Raw genomic sequence first — 22655 nt, 5'->3', positions numbered from 1 at the left:
TCGTAGGCTCGCTATATAAACTTCTCTGTATTTAAACTAATCTCGTCTTCTATGTTAAGCATGTATTTGCACTGTCACATGAAATTGCAATACAGGCCATTTATTGCAATTGTAAAATTCATTTGAAGCACACATATTAATCTCACTTGAGCATAATGTGCTCATGGTGAGCTTTTGCGATCGCCTTTTGTCCGTTGTGCGTCATGCGGCTTCAACATTTACCTTGTTAACACTGTAGAGACTACATTTATTGTCCATTATGAAATTTGGGTTCGAAATTGAGTTCGAATTGAAAAACATGGCTGCCAGGGGGTGGGGCATTTTTTATTATGTGGCTATATATGGCTGTAGTAAAACCTTGATAACAATCTAGAGGCCACATTCATTGACCGATCTTTATGAAAATTTATCAGAAGACTTGTCCCAATAATATCTTGGATGAGTTCGAAAATGTTTTCGGTTGGTTCTAGTTGGTTGAAAAACATGGCCGCCAGAGGCGGGAATTTAGCCTTATATGGCTTTAGGAAAAGCTTGTTAACACTCTCAAATTCACATTTATTGTCCAATCTTCATGAAACTTAATTAGAACATTTTTCTTAATGATATCTTTGATGAGTTTGAAAATGGTTCTGGTCTGTTTAAAAACATGGCAGGGAATTTATCCTTATATGGCTATATATCAGATGCAAGTATTTTGGGCCTTTCTGGCCCTTTTGTTTTGTTGAATCGTGCATTCTTAGTATCTCCTCTTTTTTAGGTTAAAAAAAGTATTTGGAAAATGCACTACCTATTTGTTGTATAGCATCATAATAGTTAGTCAGGATTAGTCTAAAACTATTTATAATTAATAATAATTGATCAGGTAATGCTGAATTTCAGTTTGGATCTATTGCTCATTTTTGTTCAAATTTGCAGGATCTGTGTCAACTGGTGAATGCGGACCAGCCATTTTGGTTGCAAGGGATGACAGAAATGACTCGCACATTTGGTCTAGAACTGCTGGAGTCTGTCCTTACAGCATTTCCAAGTATCTTCTCTCAGGTAGAGCTCACTCCAATATAGAGTCTTCTCCTGGCAGCTCAATGTCTTAGGGACCAGCCAATCAACATACAGTTCAGCAACATCTCATGCGGGAGAATGTTTACTTTTTCATTTTCTGTTAAAGCTTAATTGAAATGTCAGCCATCCAAAAGTTCAGGAAATGCGAGAAGCTTATGTGAATATTTAGCAATTGAATAGTTGTCTATTGATACGGAACTTTGCTCTAATTAGAAATTCTAGCCAATTAAGTTTGAGGTATTGGGAGTTGACTGTATAGAGGATATTTGAAAGAAACAAATTGTACAATATACAGATAACGCTAGCTGAAGGTAATAAATCTAGCTTTATATAAGATTGTTTCCTATGAAAGATGCCTTCTTTATTAGCAAATAGGAAGAGCAGCTTTAAGTGCATTAGATCTCGCAAATCCCCTGCAAAAGTGCTAGTAATATACAGAAAGTACACTGCAAAGAAATGGCCATTAAGACGCCTTTTGTCATGCTGAATAAACCTTTGCCGGAAAACATTTGTAGGGGTTGCATACATAGATGACACCTAGGTTTAGATTTATGCTCTGGTAAGATGATTGAAGTAATGTCTTTACAGTGCATGTGTGGGGCCCAGTAACAAATAACAAACACATTTCTATAGATTCTTAGTCTGTCTGGCAGACCAGGGAAGCATTGTTTAAGCTTCTTTACATGTTTATAACTTTAATTGTTAATGACAATCAACAATAATATCTCGGAAGTACATCAAATATGCCGCTGGTACTTATTGCTATTTTCTATTAGACATTTTTTCTTCCTTTAAAATAAAAAGGTTCAAGTTAATGCAACTTATGCATGGAAATATTGCACTGAAGATGGGTTGCGCTTATATATATTATTATATATGTATTAGATAATAATTGTTAATCCATTTTTTCATAATTATGGTTATGAAAATAGTAAAATTAAAATGTGTTAAGATAATACAATGTCTAAAGTTAAAGTTGTACGTGTATATAGTTGGTATAATATTGTTGAACCCATTCATGGGTTGGTATCTTTAATAGTCTTCTTTTTTAGCTAACCTTAGCATGCCATATTAATGGTGAGTTTTTGTATTCCTTTTTTTATTTCTTTTCAATTGTTAGTTGGCAACATTTACCTTAAGAATACTACAATTAAAGAATCCGTAGTCATAGCGATATCTTCATGAAAATAGGGCAGAAACCAAAATTATTCCACTGTCTGGCCAAGTTGAAACTGGGTCATAAAACAACACTCAAGCAATAACATTGGGAATACTCTTCAATTCCAATTGTTCATCCACGTTAAATGCTTAGAATATTAGTTCTTTTGATATTTTGTTTAAGTTGGTTCTGCTCAATTTAAATAATATCATGAATGCCAAGAAATGGGACATTTTTGAGACATTTTTATTAAATACTGTAAGAATTGTATCAATTTGTTCTTACATATATTTAAAAAATATTTTTTTGGTATTCTCAAAACAATTATTTTATTCAACATTTCAGCACAAAGAGTTCAGTTTCCTGTTGAAGGAGCGTGTGTGCCCGCTGGTGATCAAGCTGTTCTCGCCCAGTCTCAAGTACCGCCAGGGGGCCCCCACCCCGCCCTCCCCCACCGGCTTTGACAACCGCCCATTCTTCCCTATTGTCATGCGTCTGCTGCGAATTGTGTCAACACTTATTCAATTCTATTATAATCTAATGGTAGGTTGTATGTGTATGAAGTACTCCAATATTTTAAATGCCTCTACTTTTTAAAGTTCGGCAAATAGATCCACCCAATGTCCTTTAGTCTGTCTTTCCTCTGTCTTTCCATAATTTTGTCTTTATGTCCTTTCTTTTCATCACACTTTTTTACTCAAAAAGTATTGCTTCTAGATTGGTGAAACTTTGCAAAGGATATCTTACATCATGTGAACTTGTACACAACCATTTTTTACGACATAAATGAACTTTGCAAATTAAAGTTTGTGCATAATTTTGTACCTTTTACTAGTAGTTGCACTGACAAAATATTGTAACACAAAACTAGCTTTTTCACCATAAAAAGTGATGGGATGTAAGTGCGTGTATGTATTGAAATTATCAAGTTTTCTCAATATGAAACATAATATAAAAGACTAAAAATGAAACTATTTCCTGGCTACTCATCTGCAATGTTACCTGCTCAACTGATAGATTTGCCCCTGTGTTTTATCAAACTTTTTGTTAAATGCTTGAACATGTATTTATTAATAATAAATGAGTATGTACCTGTCTATTAGAACTGATAATATTTTTGATGTCAAACTATAATGTGATCACTCAGGCTGTACAATTCTTCATGGGGGATAGTCAGAAGGTCTAAAACTGTTATTGGCCCAGGCTGACTGTGTGTTAAATGATCAGATGCAGTTCACTGTTAATTCTTGCAAATTGTACTGCAGTATTCTGTAGTGACCAGTTTCAGTTATTTATAAACGAAGACTTTATTCACATCTTTTAGTATAATATAATCATTACATAGCCACTTAACAATCATTGTTGACACTACTTTCAGACGACAGAGTGTGAAATCTTCCTGTCATTGCTGGTGAAATTTTTGGAGCCAGAGAAACCGACGTGGCAGCGATGCCTTGCTTTGGAGGTGCTACATAAGCTGTTCATTCAACCAGAACTAGTCAAGTAAGCTGTTCATTCAACCAGAACTAGTCAAGTAAGCTATTCATTCAACCTGAACTAGTCAAGCAAGCTGTTTATTCAAGCAGAACTAGTCAGGTAAGCTGTTTATTCAACCAGAACTAGTCAAATAAGCACAAGAACTAGTCAAGTAAACTGTTCATTTTACCAGAACTAGTCAAGTAAGCTGTTCATTCATGCAGAACTAGTCAAGTAAGCTGTTCATTCATGCAGAACTAGTCAAGTAAGCTGTTCATTCAACCAGAATTAGTCAACTAAGCTGTTCATTCAACCAGAACTAGTCAAGTGAGCTGTTCATTATCCCCGGCCATGCGGGGAGGGATATTGTTTTGGCGTTGTCTGTCCATCCGGCACTTTTGTGTCCGGAGCCATATCTTGGAAGTGCTTTGGGGGATTTCCTTGAAACTTGGTATGAGTATATATGGATAAGAGGATGATGCACGCCAAATGGCATTGTACACCATTGGATAATAAGGGAGTTATGGCCCTTTGTATCTTGAAAAAATGCTTTTTTTGTGTGTCCGGAGCCATATCTTGGAAGTGCTTTCATGGATTTCATTGAAACTTGGTATGTGTATATATATATGGATAAGAGGATGATGCACGTTGGCGTTGTCCATCCGTTCAGAAAACTTTTGTGTCCAGAAGTATAATGGCGGGGGATATCAATGCAACGAATTTGCTTGTTAAAGCAGAACTAGTCAAGTTCACTGTTCATTGAACCAGTACTAGACAAGTAAGCTGTTCATTTAACCAGAACTAGTCAAGTAAGCTGCTATTTAAACATTACTAATCAAGTAAGCTGTACATTCTACCAAAGCCAGACAAACACGTACTTTGATTTATCAATAAAACTATTATTTTATGAAAACTAGGCATATTATTTGTTAATTTTACAACAATTAAACAAGTGTGCTTCTCTTTCATCAGACAAAGTAAAATAGGCTCTTCATTCAAATGTTCTGTTTTAAGCTCCATAAAAGGGTGACATGATAACATTTTGCCCTGTGTCATTACTAAAGGTCTATGTACAAAATACATTGAGTGTATGACAAGGTATTTTAACAAAGGATACATTTATGACATGAATTGAATTGACTGCAGTTTTCATGTCTTTTCAGGTCATTTTGTCTAAGCTATGACATGAAGCCTCATTCTACAAAGATATTCCGTGACATGGTGAATGGAATAGGAGCGTTCATTCAGTCGCAGTTCATGAATGCTCCTGGAGGGCAGGCCTCCCAAGGTATACATGAATCTGGCTCTGGGAAAACCATGCTTAATGAATTAGTGTAAGGTGCACAGGCTAATCTGAGACAACACTCCATGCTCATGCATTAAGCCCCATTTTCCTAGAGTTAGGCTCAATTCTATTGTTACTTTAGTGATGATGGCCCATTTTTATGCCCCCGGTAGGGTGGCATATAGCAGTTGAACTGTCCATCAGTCCGTCAGTCAGTCTGTCAGTCCGTCAGTCTGTCAGTCTGTTAGTCTGTGTGTCCGTCCAAAAACTTTAACATTGGCCATAACTTTTGCAATATTTAAGATAGCAACTTGATATTTGGCATGCATGTGTATCTCATGAAGCTGCACATTTTGAGTGTTGAAAGGTCAAGGTCATCCTTCAAGGTCAAAAGTCATATAATACAATCCAAGGGAAGTAATAAGCTGTAAAAGGGAGATAATTTCTAAACCTGCCAAATGATATATTGAAATTTTATTTCAAAGCGGGGCAATAGGGGGCATTGTGTTTCTGACAAACACATCTCTTGTTTGCTGTTAAAACTAAATATTCTCTGGTGTCATTATGTTAGGAAAAGTATAAATACTTACTAATCTTTTGGCAAAATTCTTCAGTACATGACTGGAGTTAATGAAGCATTTCAAACTTAAGCAGTAATTTAAAACAACTGTTAAGCAGTTGTTTAAAATTACTGTTAAGCAGTTATTGAAATCAACTGTTTTATATGTTTATGCAGAAAAAAACTTTTCAACCACTAAAAATAATATTCTACAGTTTATGTATTTAAATTTTATCAAATTTGTTATGAATTTCTTGAAATATGGCAAATTTATTTAACTTGGGAATACAAATATAAGTTAAACTTTTAATGCTGAATATAAATAATCAATATTTAGGTGTTTATTTGTTACTGATTCTTATTTGTATGTACCAATCTATTGTTCTGCTATGCTGTCCAAGCTCACTTATGACCTAGATAAGTTATGCAGCGGCAACGTTCAATGCCAATCAATTAGATAAGCTAAAGCAATTTTGTTTCAAACTTAAATCACATGTTTGAACCTTAAGAGTTGGAACATTGGTTTGCACTAAAAATTCATACATTACCAATTTATCACATGTCTGAACCCGGTGCATACTTATAGACATCTTTTTATCTGTAAGTTGATCCCAACAATCATAATTATCATCTTAAAACCATGGCATATTTTAACCCCAAGAAACATATTAATTATATATTCCTCAATTAACAGTAACAAATATTATTGAACCATTCTTTCACAGGCCCCCAAAAGCAGACAGACCTGCAAGGCAGCCCGCCAGCCCTGGTGGGAGGCATGCCAATAGGTAGCGGGATGTCCCCACCACCGGCCTTCATGTACCGAGGGGTCTGGATACCACTGGTGATCATCATACCCCAGGGGCAGACCAGACCTACATTGTAAGTAGTTCAAGGTGACACAGGCTTGACCCACATTGTAAGTATTTCAAGGTCACACAGGCTTGACCCACATTGTAAGTAGTTCAATGTCACACAGACTTGACCCACATTGTAAGTAGTTAAAGGTCACACAGGCTTGACCCACATTGTAAGTAGTTAAAGGTCACACAGACTTGACCCACATTGTAAGTAGTTCAATGTCACACAGACTTGACCCACATTGTAAGTAGTTAAAGGTCACACAGGCTTGACCCACATTGTAAGTAGTTAAAGGTCACACAGACTTGACCCACATTGTAAGTAGTTCAAGGTCACACAGGCTTGACCCACATTGTAATTAAATCAAGCTCACACAGGCATGACCCACATTGTTAGTAGTTCAAGGTCACACAGGTTTGACCCACATTGTAATTAAATCAAGCTCACACAGGCTTGACCCACATTGTAAGTAGTTCAAGGTCACACAGGCTTGACCCACATTGTAAGTAGTTAAAGGTCACACAGGCTATACCCACATTGTAATTAAATTAAGCTCACACAGACTTGAATCACATTGTAAGAAGTTCAAGGTCACACATGCTTGACCCACATTGTAAGTAGTTCAAGGTCACACAGACTTGACCCACATTGTAAGTAGTTCAAGGTCACACAGGTTTGGTAAGCTAATTTCTCAGGAATGGCTTACATGGCTCAAACTTAAAAAGAAAATGGTGAACATATTTAAATGATTTGGCCTCATATGCCAAATTTGTAACTCTAGTTAGAAATAAAGCAACTTATCATACTTAAGAAATTTGCATGTTTAAAAAAGGCTGCTTGAAGTTTTTGGGTAAGGTTATTTCTTAGATTGGGTTTCTGGTATTTTATTCAAACTGCAGACATATTTTCTCCATATTAAAATTACTCTTAAGGCAAATTTGTCATTATGAAGAGTGTATTTACTCTTTGAATTTTGGCATGTAAGCTACTGAGACAGGTACGCATCAAACTTGCTCATCGAACTTGAATATTTTCATAAAACTCCAAAATTTAATTGTACCAATACCCCCCTCCCCTCCCCTTGAGATTTCGTATGAGATTATTGGGGCCATGGTCACTGTCACTAAAAAGATAGCAAAATAGATATCTTTTAATTTCTTGATAAGAAATTTAGGTATTTTAATGAAACTTAATGCAATTTCCTCGTATTAAAAGATATCTTTGCATTGAATATGGGGCGGAAGTGGTCAGATAAAAAAGATTATGTTAATTTGATATAGAAAATAGTTTTTTTTTAATAAGTCAATAATACATTTTTCTGCCATGAGGAAGCAACATCTGTAAACACCTTATGACCAGACCTCTTTAGGGTTGCATTTGGTATGCATGATTCAGGTCAAGGTCGCTATAATTAAAAATAGATTAATTAATTGTGCTTAAAAACTAAAAAACAAATTAAGCTTTTATCATGGAACTACATATGTAGATGTGTTTCATCAAAACTTTATTTAAGATTGCAGATGGGTCAAGGTCACTGTTACTAAATTTTAGGTATTTGAATATTTGCAAATCCATTCAATCGAATATTCGAATATTGGCATAAAACAGCTGGATTGATTTAACTTCTATTACTCAGTTTTGTATCCAGTAGGGATATTAAATATAAATTGACACAGAAATACAATTTAATATAAAAGTGTTGTGTTGAGAAATAGAAAGAAAATGTAGCTTAAGGGGTGTTGCGGCACTTTATTTAACCGAGAATATATTTATAGCAACACCGATGATGCTATTATCACAACTCAATATTTTTGTTATCAGTATCATCAGAAATGACCTAGTTGGTTCATAATTCAATTGTCAGTGGTTAGATCCCAGGTGGGGTTAACTTTTTTTTACTTTTTTTATTTCTTTAATTTCAATCTTGTTTTATACTGGAGCTTTTAAGTCATGTCGTTTAAATTGATCAATTAAAGCATTTAATCACAAACTCCAAAACAAGCCAAAATCTGTGAACAAGTACATGTAAGTAATTAATGATTAAGGTCGAGTTTGATACTGTATGGTATTATATTTGTGATTAAATATTGAATTTATTAATGTCTTTTGTTAAGCTGTTATGATCCCAGTTAAGATTGTAAGCAATTTCTAATGTTTATGCATATTTCTTACCATCTATGTACCGGTACTTGGGTTTTGCCTAATGGATGTATTTTGATAAAATTTGACATAGACAGTAGGGATAGTTAAAACAAAAAATCTCGGTTAAAAGTGCGGTGACCCCTTTTTTTATTTGTGTTTTATGATGACAACACGTAGATGAACATATTTGAGCAGTTTTGCAGAATTCTATTTGACAGAATTTTTTATATTACATTTTGGTGTTAAATATAGTAAAACATTGATGTTTTTTGGGGTGATATACAAATTATTATTATTTTTTTTTATTTAACTTGTGTTCTCCATTTTTTTGGCATTGTGTTGTTTAATTAAATGGTATTTTATATATATCTCAGCTTATATAATATCTATATGTTGTCTATTTCATAGGTTATTAATTGGTTTGAGGCAATTAGAGATTTTCCAGTTTAAATGAAAAAGAACATGTTATAAAATGGCGAATAAAATCAAAACAAGGCCGGTGACCCTATATTTTTATTTCATTTTTCATATAGTATTTGTATATAGTACTTGAATATAAATTTTGAACAAAATCTATTTGGTGGAAAAAAATCAGCAAAACTGCAGCAACACCCCTTAATGGTAAAAACAAACTTTGAAAAAGCCTATTTAGGCGATATATATCATGTCATAGAATTTTATTTTTATTTGAAATTTTAAAGTAACGATAGCATGTGCGTTTATATAAAGAAACATATCAATAAGGCATGCAAAGTACCAAAAATTTACATCATTTGTTAAATTTGAGTTATTCACATACTTTAATGTCTGTTCAAACTGTGATCACAGAAACTAAATTATTATTTGCCAGTCAATTGAAGCCCTTAATTGGCACCTAATTGACAAACAACAGTTTGGACCCTTTCTTAGAGTGTGTATATTGCATTGCGCAATTTGAGTAATTCAAACAAAAGTTCGGGGCCTTTCTTAGAGTGTGTATATTGTATTGCGCAATAAACGCTGATACGGGCCTCGTTATCAGTTTGACAAGAAAAACGTCACATCAAACATGTTAATCCCAAGTGATTTCAGGTGCCAATCAGTAAGCGGCTCGCAGGTCATTAAATATTAGGGCAATTATGTTTGGAAAAAAAAAGCGAAATATGCGAATATCAATTCTGTTATTCGAATACTGACCATTCAATCAAATATTTGAATATTCAAATAATTTTGCCATCCCTACTAAATATAGAATTACAGATTGAAGTCTGGTTCAAAGTCACTGTTACTTAATTAAGCAAGATATAACCAAGCTTTGAAATTATTTCAGTATATTGAAAAAATTACTAGAGGGTACAACAGTTTTCATTATATTGCTATCTATAAGTCAATTTGTTACTTTCTTCATGAAGCATGCTCAAAATATTGAGTTTCATGATACATTGGCATAGCTTAAAATGGTTCTGGTCTGATAACAAACATGGCAACATGGAGGTTGAAGAGTTTTCCTTATTTGGCTACATGGAGACCTTGTCAACTCCCTAAAATTCACATTTTTTGCCTATTTGTCATAAAACTTTATCAATACATTTCTTATCATATCTTAGCCAAGTTTGAAAATTATATTTGACTGTAAAAAACATTGCACCCAGGGATCACAGTTTTTGGCTACAGTGACACATTGTTTACATTTTTGAAGTCTCATTATTGTCCCGATTATCATATAATTTGCTAAGAAGAAAGAACATTTATTCTAATGATATCCACCTCAGGAAACCCGATACCTTGCGGGTCGTGTAATACCATAGGAGTCTCAGAAGTCTCAGAACACGCCACATAAATATTATACATAAAAACCCCATATACTCTTCGTAAGACATCATTTTTATGTACCTTACCAATTAATGTATGCGAAAAAGCAGTCAAGTCTTTCTTTATATTTTCTAAAATAATGAGGGTAAAAAGAAATAAAACTCGAGAGTGTTGAAAAGGCACTATTGATCATATATAAGGCATTAAAAGTACAATTTAATGCATATGTGCCCACAGACACTTTCTGTATGCTTCTACAAAGCAAAGAAATTGCAACAACATGGCTGAAAAAGAATTATAAAGTCACTGCCCATATATGGTTTCCTGGTCTTCCCCAGATGGTATCAATGATTTCCCAACATGGTCATTAAAAACGCAAATTTCTCCACAATAAATAGTTTTCTGGAGAAACCCTGCTGAGAGGTTATGGTAGACATGTGAAAGTTTGTATAAATCCTTTAATAATGGTAGTGGCTTGCAAATTGAAGCAGTTTTTTCTCCCTTAAATGCCTGAACATGGCCCGTTTTGTCCAATCTTCTACTTCAGGGAGCCACATTTTGCTCATTTGTTTAAAAAAAATTGTCAGGATTTTTTCTACATGTAGGCCAATACCTTTGTAATCAATGTTAATACACAGTTGTTTCAAATTGGGCTTTGACAAACTTAATTTTTCCAATTTAATTATCCTATGTAAGTTCATTCCAAAATGCACAGCACTGTCCCCTATGGTATTACACGACCCGAAAGGTATCGGGTTTCCTGGGGTGATATCTAGAGTTCTTAAATTGTTCTTGTAATATCCAATATTACTACTGCCACAGTTCAATTCCTCTGGGTCTCCGTTGAGCAACCTGAAAAAGTATTGGTGTCATCTTCTTTTCATTGCAGACATTGACCCTGTCAGAACATTGGATCACTGTAGACTTATTTTACATAATATTACTAATTGCCGTGCTTCAAACAAGTCTCATCTTCAATCAGTTTATATAATGTGATGTAACAATTACCAATTAGTTTACCAGTATGAAAGGGGAAGACATTATAGCCCATTAGCTTCTTTTGAAATTGAAAAATGGAGGGGGACTGTTGTTTATTTGCAGCACATTACCAGGATTTATGAGAAACTACAATTTAAACTCAATGTCTGGACAGAAATTGATGGCTGTTCACTCTTTATGGTGTTATTCAACCCAAAAAACACTATGCCATCAGAAGTCTTATGACAATTACAAATTCAAATTATGTCTTCAAATACACTCAATTTTGATAAATATGCTTGATTTTTATGATTGACATGTTGCAATGTTATGTTTGATAACAAAGTAGACATGTTTGTTCATTAAAGTAATGGTTTGCAATTTCTGTGTTTGAAGATCCAACCAAAGGATGAACTTTTAAGACATCAGTTCAAGATGTAAACTACTCAAATAAATGAGCATTTGCTTTTAAATTTCCCTTTTTACTGACTAAATTATTAATCATAAACCTCATAAACTAAAATTACACTTTTGATAAGAATAAAGTAGAGTGATCCATCACTTGCATTTTATGCCTCCAAAGGGTAGCATATATTATCTGCTTAGTCAGTCAGTGAGTGAGTCAGTGAGTGAGTCAGTGAGTGAGTCAGTGAGTGAGTCAGTGAGTGAGTCAGTCAGTCAGTGAGACAGTCAGTCAGTGAGTCAGTGAGTCAGTCAGTGAGTGAGTCAGTCAGTCAGTCAGTCAGTCAGTCAGTCAGTCAGTCAGTCAGTCAGTCAGTCAGTCAGTCAGTCAGTCAGTCAGTCAGTCAGTCAGTCAGTCAGTCAGTCAGTTAGTCAGTCAGTAAGTCAGTGAGTCAGTCAGTCAGGCAGGCAGGCAGTCAGACAGTCACTCTGACACTCCGTCAGTTTTGCAGCACTTTTTGTGTTATGCTGTCCCAATCATCCAGTTTTGATCGTATCATCATCAAACTTTTTGCAAAGCGTTTATACTATAAATGCATGCTAACTAAATTATAAGTGGCATTTTAAAGTTATTACCCTTGAATTATTGCTCTTTGTTAATTTTTATTTTTAGCGAGGCTGTTTTCGGAGAAAACCCAAGCTTTGTCATAGCCAGCTCATCGTTCGCCGTAGGCGTCGTGCTAAAACCTTAACATTTGCCATAACTTTTTAAATATTGAAGATAGCACCTTGATATTTGGCATGCATGTGTATCTCATGGAGCTGCAAATTTCAAGGTGAACATCATCCTTCAAGGTCTAGGGTGCAAAAAACAAAGTCAAGGGAAGTAATAAGCTTTAAATGGACATAGTTATCTGACCTGCCCACGTATATATTTTTGTTAAATAAATCAAAGCGGCGCAGTAGGCGGCATTGTGTTTCTGACAAACATATTGTGGTAAAAGGTCAAGGTCAATGTCATCCTTTACAGTCTACGGTAAAAAATACGGATTAAAGGGAAGTAATATGCTTTAAAAAGGGAGAAAATGATTCAATATTGAACATAGCCACTTTATATATTTGGCATGCATGTGTATCTCATGGAGCTGCACATTTTGAGTGGTGAATCTACAGTCACGGTAGTGGCTTTTAGTTATTTGCTACTAAAAATAGAGATTTGTTACAGACAATTATTTTCAAGGGAAGTAATTTATATAATTATAAATCTTATATTATATTTTTCCTTACCAAGAATTGAAGTTTTTTCACAGTTACTGTACAGATTTATTATTTTGATTATTTATAATCCAAATGATTGATTTGTTAAATTTTTTTTTTTAATGATATAATTATAATTTCTTTGATGTTCATTACATACGTGTGGACTTATTTCAATAGATACATGATCAACTCTGGTTTACTTTTAAACCACAGGCCTTGGTTGTCAGTGATTTCTGACATGGTCATAATCGACTGTGAGACCCTCCCCCCCCTCCCCTCGGGTTGGATTGGACAAAATTCAAGGGAAGTAATAACCTTTAAAGGGAGATGATTTCTATACCTGCCAAATTATAAATAGAAATTTTATTTCAATGGGGTGCAGTAGGGGGCATTGTGTTTTTGACAAACACACCTCTTGTTGGCTCACTAGGTGATAGGCCAAGGTCACTGTGACCTCTAAAAAAAAAAAAATCTGAAAAGCTTTTGCAGCTGAGCGTGGCATCAGTTATTCGATGCTCTTGTTTAAATTTGTCCTGGGCATATTTCAAAACTCTTGCTACAGTTTTTTCAGGTATTGCCCTGTGTTAATGTTTTTTTACTCAAATATTATATATTATAGCATATCTCGGAATGCAAAAGAAGTATCAGCTTCAAGCTTAGTAGGTTGCAAATCTCTTTAAAGGGACGTGCAGTGCGCAAGAAACATCACTCTTGGTTCTCCATTTTAAGAGTGATTGCACTTTTAAAATGTGTCTACTAAAAAATTTTGTTTTTCTTGAGCATATATTGAAAATTAAAAGAGGTATCAACTTGAAACTTTATTGGTAGGTAGTTCTCATTTAAGGGATGTGCAATGCTCAAGAATCATAACTCTTTCTCGTTGTTGTTTGTAATTTATTTTTGTCTGGAAAATAGCTCGAGAACTAAAAGAGGTATCAATTTGAAACTTTACAATAAGGTAAGTCTGTTATGGGAATCTGTAGTGCCCAATAATCATAACTCTTGCACCCTTATTTTCTGAGTTCTGGCCCTTTATAAATTTGTGTACTTAAATTGTGTTGGGAACATATCTTTAAAACTTTAAGAGTATAAATCAACTTTTAACTTGAAAGGTTGGTAGATCTTATAATGGGGATTTAAAGTGCACAGGAAACATAAACAATAAATCCTCTACCTTCCTCTAGAACACTGATGCAAAGTCATATTCTTTTAAAAGTGAATTAATTATGTAAACATTCTGCTTTTTTTCACAATAATGGCCAATCTTTTGTTCCTGAATGCTAACTTGATAAGATCTTTAAAACAAAGTAGTCACACAATATTCAGAAACGAGTGTAAGATTGTCTAGACTTTGTTGTCCTTGAGCTATTTTTCTTATGTTCTTCTATTGCTGGCCTGGAAATGTTTCCCATTTTCAGTGATTTACATACATAGGAAATTGCACATCACCTAACTCTGATTGTTTCTCTCTCTGATATTTTATGTCTGCTGCAAGCTATTTTTTGGATATACACTTTAATGCATTTTCTTTATTTATTATTAAAGAAGGTCAACATAAACGTTATACTTTGACAGATATACACTACATAAACAAATGAGCTTAACATAACATAATGCTTGAACTTCTACGTGTCCAATATGCATTACTTTGCAGAAAGAATTCGATAAGCTCCTACATGGTTCTGTGGTTAGTAAGGTTTACAAAATTATGATTATTTTACTTGAATGTTAAAATATATATCCAGTTATGTTGCATTTTGTGCTATATTTTTTTAACACATTTTAATGGTGTTTTTGTTTGAAAATATTATATATAGCTAATCCTATGCAAATATTCTGAAAGCTCAAGTAAAGCTACTATATTGTGTTTTTTTTATATTTAAAGGTTATGGGATGCAATTTTAGTCCTGAAATGCCCCATTTGTGTTACTTAACATAACATATTTATATTCCATTTTATTATGCCCCCCTTCGAAGAAGAGGGATATTGCTTTGCTCATGTCGGTCTGTCTGTCTGTCGGTCTGTCCACCAGGTGGTTGTCAGATGATAACTCAAGAACGCTTGGGCCTAGGATCATGAAACTTCATAGGTACATTGACCATGACTGGCAGATGACCCCTATTGATTTTGAGGTCACTAGGTCAAAGGTCAAGGTCACGGTGACCCAAAACAGTAAAATGGTTTCCGGATGATAACTCAAGAACGCATACGCCTAGGACCATGAAACTTCATGGGTAGATTGATCATGACTCGCAGATAACCCCTATTGATTTTGAGGTCACTAGGTCAAAGGTCAAGGTCACGGTGACCCGAAATAGTAAAATGGTTTTCGGATGATAACTCAAGAACGAATACTCATAGGATCATGAAAATTCATAGGTAGATTGACCATGACTTGCAGATGACCCCTATTGATTTTGAGGTCACAAGGTCAAAGGTCAAGGTCAAGAAGACCCGAAATAGTAAAATGATTTTCGGATAATAACCCAAGAATGCTTTTGCCTAGGATCATGACACTTCATAGGTACATTGATTGTGACTCGCAGATGACCCCTATTAATTTTCAGGTCACTAGGTCAAAGGTCAAGGTCACAGTGACAAAAAACATATTCACACAATGGCTGCCACTACAACAGACAGCCCATATGGGGGGCATGCATGTTTTACAAACAGCCCTTGTTTAAAAAGTTTTTGTACTTTTTTATTATACCCCCATTACCATTGGTAATAGGGGCTATATAGGAGTCACTTTGTTAGTCTGTCAGTCGGTCTGTCTGTCGGTCTGTCCCGAAATCTTGTCCGGGCAATAACTATGTCGTTCATTGTGAGATTTTAAAATCATTTGGCACATTTGTTCACCATCATTGGACGGTGTGTTGCGCAAAAGAATTACGTCAATATCTCAAAGGTCAAGGTCACACTTTGAGTTCAAAGGTAAAAAATGGCCATACATGAGCTTGTCCAAGCAATATTTATTGTGAGATTTTAAAATCATTTGGCATTTGGCACATTTGTTCACCATAATTGGACGGTGTGTCGTGCAAAAGAATTACGTCGATATCTCTAAGGTCAAGGTCACACTTTGAGTTCAAAGGTAAAAAATGGCCATACAAGAGCTTGTCCGGGCCATAACTATTTCGTTCACTTTGAGATTTTCAAATCATGTGGCACATTTGTTCATCATTATTGGATGGTGTGTTGCGCACAAGAATTATGTCAATATCTCCAAGGTCAAGGTAACACTGAGTTCAAAGGTAAAAAATGACCATAAATGAGCTTGTCCGAGCAATAACTTTGTCCGAGCAATAACCGGGCCATAACTTTTTTGTGACATTTTAAAATCATTTGTTCACAATCATTGGATGGTTTGTCGCACAAAAGAATTATGTCGATATCTCTGTGTCAATGCAGCACGTGGGGGTATACGTTACGTCTGTGACAAAGCTCTAGTTTTTTAATGAGTTTATATTTTAAGTGCTACAGTAATCCAAATATATCTGTATTATTTTATACTTGTATAACAACTCTGATTTCATTAGTTGCATATTGGACCAATTCCATAATATGGCTGTTACCTGTCCAAGTTACAAAAAGAAATTGTCATAATTAAGCTCCCTTCAAAGAATCTAAAGGGGATTTATTAATTTCCACCTTTCTTTTGGTTAAATGGTTGGTTAAGCTGGTCTGTCCATATAATATTTTGGTTCTACACAATATCTGAAGAACGCTTTGACCTACATTCATATCATTAGTATGATAGTTACCTATGAGTAATGGAAGATTACTATTGATGCACTGGTTACATATCAAAGGTCAAGGTCACTCGGACTTGATTAATGAAATTAGGGTCATTTTATTTGCCCATGATATTTACATGTTATGACATATGATAAAGTTTGTCACCAAAGTAAGAATCATGACGCATCAAATATTGGCAGTTTTTACATGTTGTCAGGAAACTCAATAATGAAAGATTGGAAGTCTGAAAAAAATTCAAACATGATCATTATAGCTAATAAACTTAAATAAAATGATTTAATTATAACAGATGCACAAAACTAGACAACCTCATTTGAAAGTGGTTAAAAAATGTTCGCGAAACCATTAGCAAACTTAATCAGTTTATGTTTTCTAACCACCTCCGAATGTTGTTGTTATCCATTTAGTCTCGCCACTGCAATGTGCATTAGTGTTACATATAGGCTTTATGTACTATTGTAAGCAATGCTGGTGAATGCTTTTAGTCCCAATGTATCGGGAGGCCTTCCAAAAGATGCCTTCACTTTTGTCATGTCTCATGACAGATTTAGGTAAGACTTCCTGTCTGGAGTAGGACCCTTGGAATCAGGATTGAACCCTTCTGGCCTCTGCATGTTAGTCTTTGCCTTGGTGTTGGGAAAAGTTTGCTTGATAAAATGCAGCTCTGGCAAAGCTGTGTAATTTAATGTAAATATGTCCTCTGTGAAACACCATCTGTGATCAGGAAAACTGAACTGACCATGAATGTTGAAACTTGATAATTTTGTTTATGCCCCCACTTCAAAGAAGGCAGTGTATAGAAGTTGCACTGTCTGTCTGTATGTCTGTACAAGGCTACATGTTGATGCACTGTCTGTCTGTATGTCTGTACAAGGCTACATGTTGATGCACTGTCTGTCTGTATGTCTGTACAAGGCTACATGTTGCACTGTCTGTCTGTATGTCTGTACAAGGCTACATGTTGCACTGTCTGTCTGTATGTCTGTACAAGGCTACATGTTGCACTGTCTGTCTGTATGTCTGTACAAGGCTACATGTTGCACTGTCTGTCTGTATGTCTGTACAAGGCTACATGTTGCACTGTCTGTCTGTATGTCTGTACAAGGCTACATGTTGCACTGTCTGTCTGTATGTCTGTACAAGGCTACATGTTGCACTGTCTGTCTGTATGTCTGTACAAGGCTACATGTTGATGGATTTTGACAAAACATGGCACACATGTCATCCATTCTTACCTAAAAGGTCAAGGTCAATGTTGGACATTTAACACACTAAAGATGTGTATGTTACTACCTGGTAAGATGTATTTGAAATATAAGTTCATAGTTTATTTAGCATTATTTTTTAATATTAAAGAGTTATTTACTCATTAATACTGATTCTAAAACAATGGGATAAATTAAAGAGGTAATCTTAATGTACATTATATAAGTCCTTGACAGATTTATATAATTATGTTATTGAGGTTACCATGGTGTAATAGATATGGTTTCCGCCTTAAGCAACTTGGAGGTAACGGTTTCAATCCCCACTGTGGGAGCATTCTTTAGATCTCGCCCCAAAACACCAAGTCCTGGTTATATATAGGCGCAGGAAATGGACTTGAGAGCGTTTCAAATAAGTAGTAAGTTCTCCATATGCAATTGAGCTGAAATAAAAGGGTTTTAATTAATGTTATTTACAGCTTTCATTGTGTGCAACAGATGAGATTTTAATATTCAGCTGCGTAAAAGAATATTTATGAGTGCTTTCTGGTCAGCACTAATGAACCAGACAACGAGTGCTTTCTGGTCAGCACTAATGAACCAGACAACGAGTTTAATTAGACATTACGCTGCTTTTGTCATAATGTCTAGTGATAATATCAGGGTGCAGGATCACGTGACTTTGTTGGGTTCACAATTAAAAGTTAATGGAAGTAAAACTCCGGTAAGAGCTGCTTTTTTCCGAATAACTTTTTAAAACAATTTTTCTTAAGAATTTCGACTAGTTCATAAAAGACAGATTGTAATGTTGCTTATGGCAATGATAAATACATCAGAATTACTCTATTTAATAAGCCTTTGAACTTGTTAACCCTTTGCATGCTGGGAAATTTGTCGTCTGCTAAAACGTCATCTGCTGAATTTCTAAAATTAGTATTTTTCTTCGTTTTTTTCAAAGAATACTATCAGAATAGCAAACAGTTTGGATCCACACTGTTTGCAAAGGCCTTTAAAATTTGGTTCCAGCGCTGAAAGGGTTAAAAAATTGCATGTATACTGCACGATTATGATTCACACAATGTGAAATGTTGTCACTGATTTCAGACGTATTCAAGGATTAATTCTTATACCTTAAGATATTGGAACAAACTGCAAGAAACTGCAAGAAAAACTGTCTTTTATGCACTAAAGATTTTTGCAAATGTATTTCAATAACTTAAGATATTTTGAAAATTAAAGTTGTTAAAGGTGTGTTTACATTCTGTCCAGCCCATGTGTAAATCCCTGAAAACCCCGTTGATTCTGCACCCATAATGTGCCCTCCATGAACACGACATTTCCTGGTATGCTGAATGCTGATTATATTTTACCATGAGCGGGGAGGGGGGGGGGGGGAGCGTGAGACGGCTTCATCATAAAGAATTAATGTGGAAACATTTACTGTTGCATGTCGAAATCAAATTGTTCTCAGTTGGGTTTTAACATTTCCTGCATTGCTGTCATACCTTTTGAAAAATGTTATGGTATTGCTTCTAATTTAATACATATATATTTGTGCATGCTTTTTTAGATATCGTGCCTAGCTGCGTTGTCTTTGTAGTTTTTTCCTTGCTAATTGATGTTTATGTGACTGTTGCATGACTTTTTTCTGTTTAGTCTTTACATAGAATTGTTGTTGAAGTACATTCTTTTAAGATACATTTTATTAATAACTGCAGTCACTAATGATCATCGTTAAATCTTAATGATCTGAAAACTGCCACCAACACTTAATATCATTATTACAGATGAGTACATGACAATTACAGAGATGTTTGGGAAATAAATAGATTCCAACTTCTTTGTTACAAAATGTGATTATCTACGTCACTTAATGTCAGTGTCAAGGTCAGATTCTTGTATCTTTTCAATTCCAGTTTTAATTGGAATATGTAACAACTATCTTTGTTCTTATTATTAGAAATGTTTAAATATTCAAATGGCCATGTTAACTGTTCAGTGTTTAAAAGTTGAATTTTGGTTGGACTTAAAAAAAACTGATTTACTCACTTTTATTGTATGGCAGAATGTCATACACTGGAGAAGTAGATGACTGTATTTTTAGTTGAAATTTCTGGCAATTTTGGGATAAATAATTTGTGCTGTGTATCCATTTATTAATTTCAAACCTGAATGTTGAAACAGGTATTGTTGACTTGCATCTGATGAAGTTGCAAGATAATTTTTATAAACTAAATACAAATGATAACAATTGCTAGTAATTAGACAATATGCCTTTCACTTTAGGTGGTGGGGTGAATTTTAATCATGATTCAGTTGAGATTAAGTTGTTTATATTTGGTGTGGTGAATTTTAATCATGATTCCATTGCAAATAAGTTGTTTTAAGTGGTGGGGTGAATATTAATCATGATTCAATTGCAAATAAGTTGTTTATAGGTGGTGGGGTGAATATTAATCATGATTCAATTGCAAATAAGTTGTTTTAAGTGGTGGGGTGAATTTTAATCATGATTCAATTGCAAATAAGTTGTTTATAGACGGTGGGGTGAATTTTGAACATGATTCAATTTTAAGTGGTGGGGTGAATTTTAATCATGATTCAATTTTAAGTGGTGGGGTGAATTTTAATCATGATTCATTTGTGAATAAGTTGTTTATAGATGATGGGGTGAATTTTAATCATGATTCAATTGCAAATAAGTTGTTTATAGATGATGGGGTGAATTTTAATCATGATTCAATTGCAAATAAGTTGTTAATAGATGGTGGGGTGAATTTTAATCATGATTCAATTGCAAATAAGTTGTGTATAGGTGTGGGGTTAATTGTAATCATGATTCAATTGTGAATAAGTTGTGTATGGGTGTGGGGTAAATTTTAATCATGATTCAATTGTGAATAAGTTGTGTATACATGTATTTGGTGGGGGGGAATTTTAATCATGATTCAATTGTGAATAAGTTGTGTATACATGTATTTGGTTGGGGGGAATTTTAATCATGATTCAATTGTGAATAAGTTGTGTATAGGTGGTTGGGTAGGACCTGTACTCAATAACTTGTTCCTTGAATGTAATGGTTAAAATTCCCCCGTCTGGATGTGTCAAATATTCATATCCACTCATATCCTATTACAATGTATAGGTTTTTTACTTGGACTTAGTAATAATTGAGGTATTCTACTATTGATAATGTCAAGCAATGTCCGAGCTATGCTACTCACCAAATGTTGACACCTGGTTAAGGTTAATATGCAGTATCTCCATATCAATGTTTATACTACAGTTATTCAAATGACACTTAAAACTTGTGGTCCTGGGCCCGTATTCACCAAACAATTCTTAGACTTAAGTCTAAGAATAAAGAAAATTCTTTAAATTAGAATATTTAAGAATTTCTTTAATTTTGAGTCAAACTCTACAGTAAACATCTCTATTTATATTATTCTTCAGATAGAACATTTTTATAATGACATAATCACCAGTGGAGGCCTGTATATATTCAAACACTGAACACATTTTTCTTGGTTCTAAGTCTATTCTTTATAGAAAACTTCAACATTGGCCATAACATTTTCAATATTGAACATAGCTACTTGATATTTGGCATGCATGTGCATCTCATGGACCTGCACATTTTCAATATTGAACATAGCTACTTGATATTTGGCATGCATGTGCATCTCATGGACCTGCACATTTTGAGTGGTGAAAGGTGAAGGTCAAGGTCATCCTTCAAGGTCAAATGTCAAATATATGGCGTCTGTCAGTCTGTCGGAAAACTTAAACATTGGCCATAACTTTTTCAATATTGAAGATAGCAACTTAATATTTGGCATGCATGTGTATCTCATGGAGCTGAACATTTTGAGTGGTGAAAGGTGAAGGTGAAGGTCATCCTTAAAGGTCAAATGTCAAATATAAGGCGTCTGTTCGTCCGTCCGAAAACTTTAACATTGACCATCACTTTTTCAATATTGAAGATAGCAACTTGATATTTGGCATGCATGTGTATCTCAAGGAGCTGCACATTTTGAAAGGTGAAAGGTCAAGGTCATCCTTCAAGGTCAAAGGTCAAATATATGACATCGTCGGTTTGAAAGCTTGAACTTTTGCCATAACTTTTTTATGCCCCTGAAGGGTGGGGCAGTTTTGAACTGTCCATCTGTCTGTTCGTCGATCAGTCTGTCTGTCCTTCCATTCGTCCGTCCAAAAACTTTTAACATTTCCCATAACTTTTGCATATTGAAGATAGCAACTTGATATTTGGCATGCATGTGTATCTCATGGAGCTGCACATTATGAGTGGTGAAAGGTCAAGGTCATCCTTCAAGGTCAAGGTCAAAGGTCAAATTTTGCAATATTGAAAATAGTTACTTGATATTTGGCATGCATGTGTATCTCATGGAGCTGCACATTTTAAGTGGTGAAAGGTCAAGGTCATCCTTCAAGGTCAAAGGTCAAATTTTGCAATATTAAGCAACTTGATATTTGGCATTCATGCATATCTCATGCAGCTGCACATTTTGAGTGGTGAAAGGTCAAGGTCATCCTTCAAGGTCAAAGGTCAAATTTTGCAATATTGAAGATAGCAACTTGATATTTGGCATGCATGTGTATCTCATCGAGCTGCACATTTTGAGTGGTGAAAGGTCAAGGTCATCCTTCAAGGTCAAAGGTCAAATTTTGCAATATTAAATATAGCAACTCGATATTTG

At 34.7% G+C, this 22655-nt stretch overlaps 1 protein-coding gene across 8 annotated transcripts in view; it reads left to right on the top strand.

Moving 5' to 3' along the window:
• LOC127878034 (protein MON2 homolog) overlaps positions 1 to 22655 on the top strand; it is a 450013-nt gene that overhangs the window by 11189 nt on the left and 416169 nt on the right. The window contains exons 8-13 of one of the 8 annotated variants that reach the window (XM_052424430.1): positions 916 to 1041; positions 2564 to 2761; positions 3597 to 3721; positions 4858 to 4982; positions 6264 to 6420; positions 17218 to 17283. In XM_052424430.1, coding sequence (XP_052280390.1) covers positions 916 to 1041; positions 2564 to 2761; positions 3597 to 3721; positions 4858 to 4982; positions 6264 to 6420; positions 17218 to 17283 — 797 coding nt within the window. The other 7 variants (XM_052424435.1, XM_052424454.1, XM_052424484.1 and 4 more) reach the window with 7 other exon arrangements.

Source organism: Dreissena polymorpha, chromosome 1 (assembly GCF_020536995.1).
Source record: "Dreissena polymorpha isolate Duluth1 chromosome 1, UMN_Dpol_1.0, whole genome shotgun sequence".
Lineage (NCBI taxonomy): Eukaryota > Metazoa > Mollusca > Bivalvia > Myida > Dreissenidae > Dreissena > Dreissena polymorpha.
The sequence above is the reverse complement of the archived record's forward strand: the minus strand, read 5'-3'. Positions and strand labels throughout refer to the sequence as shown.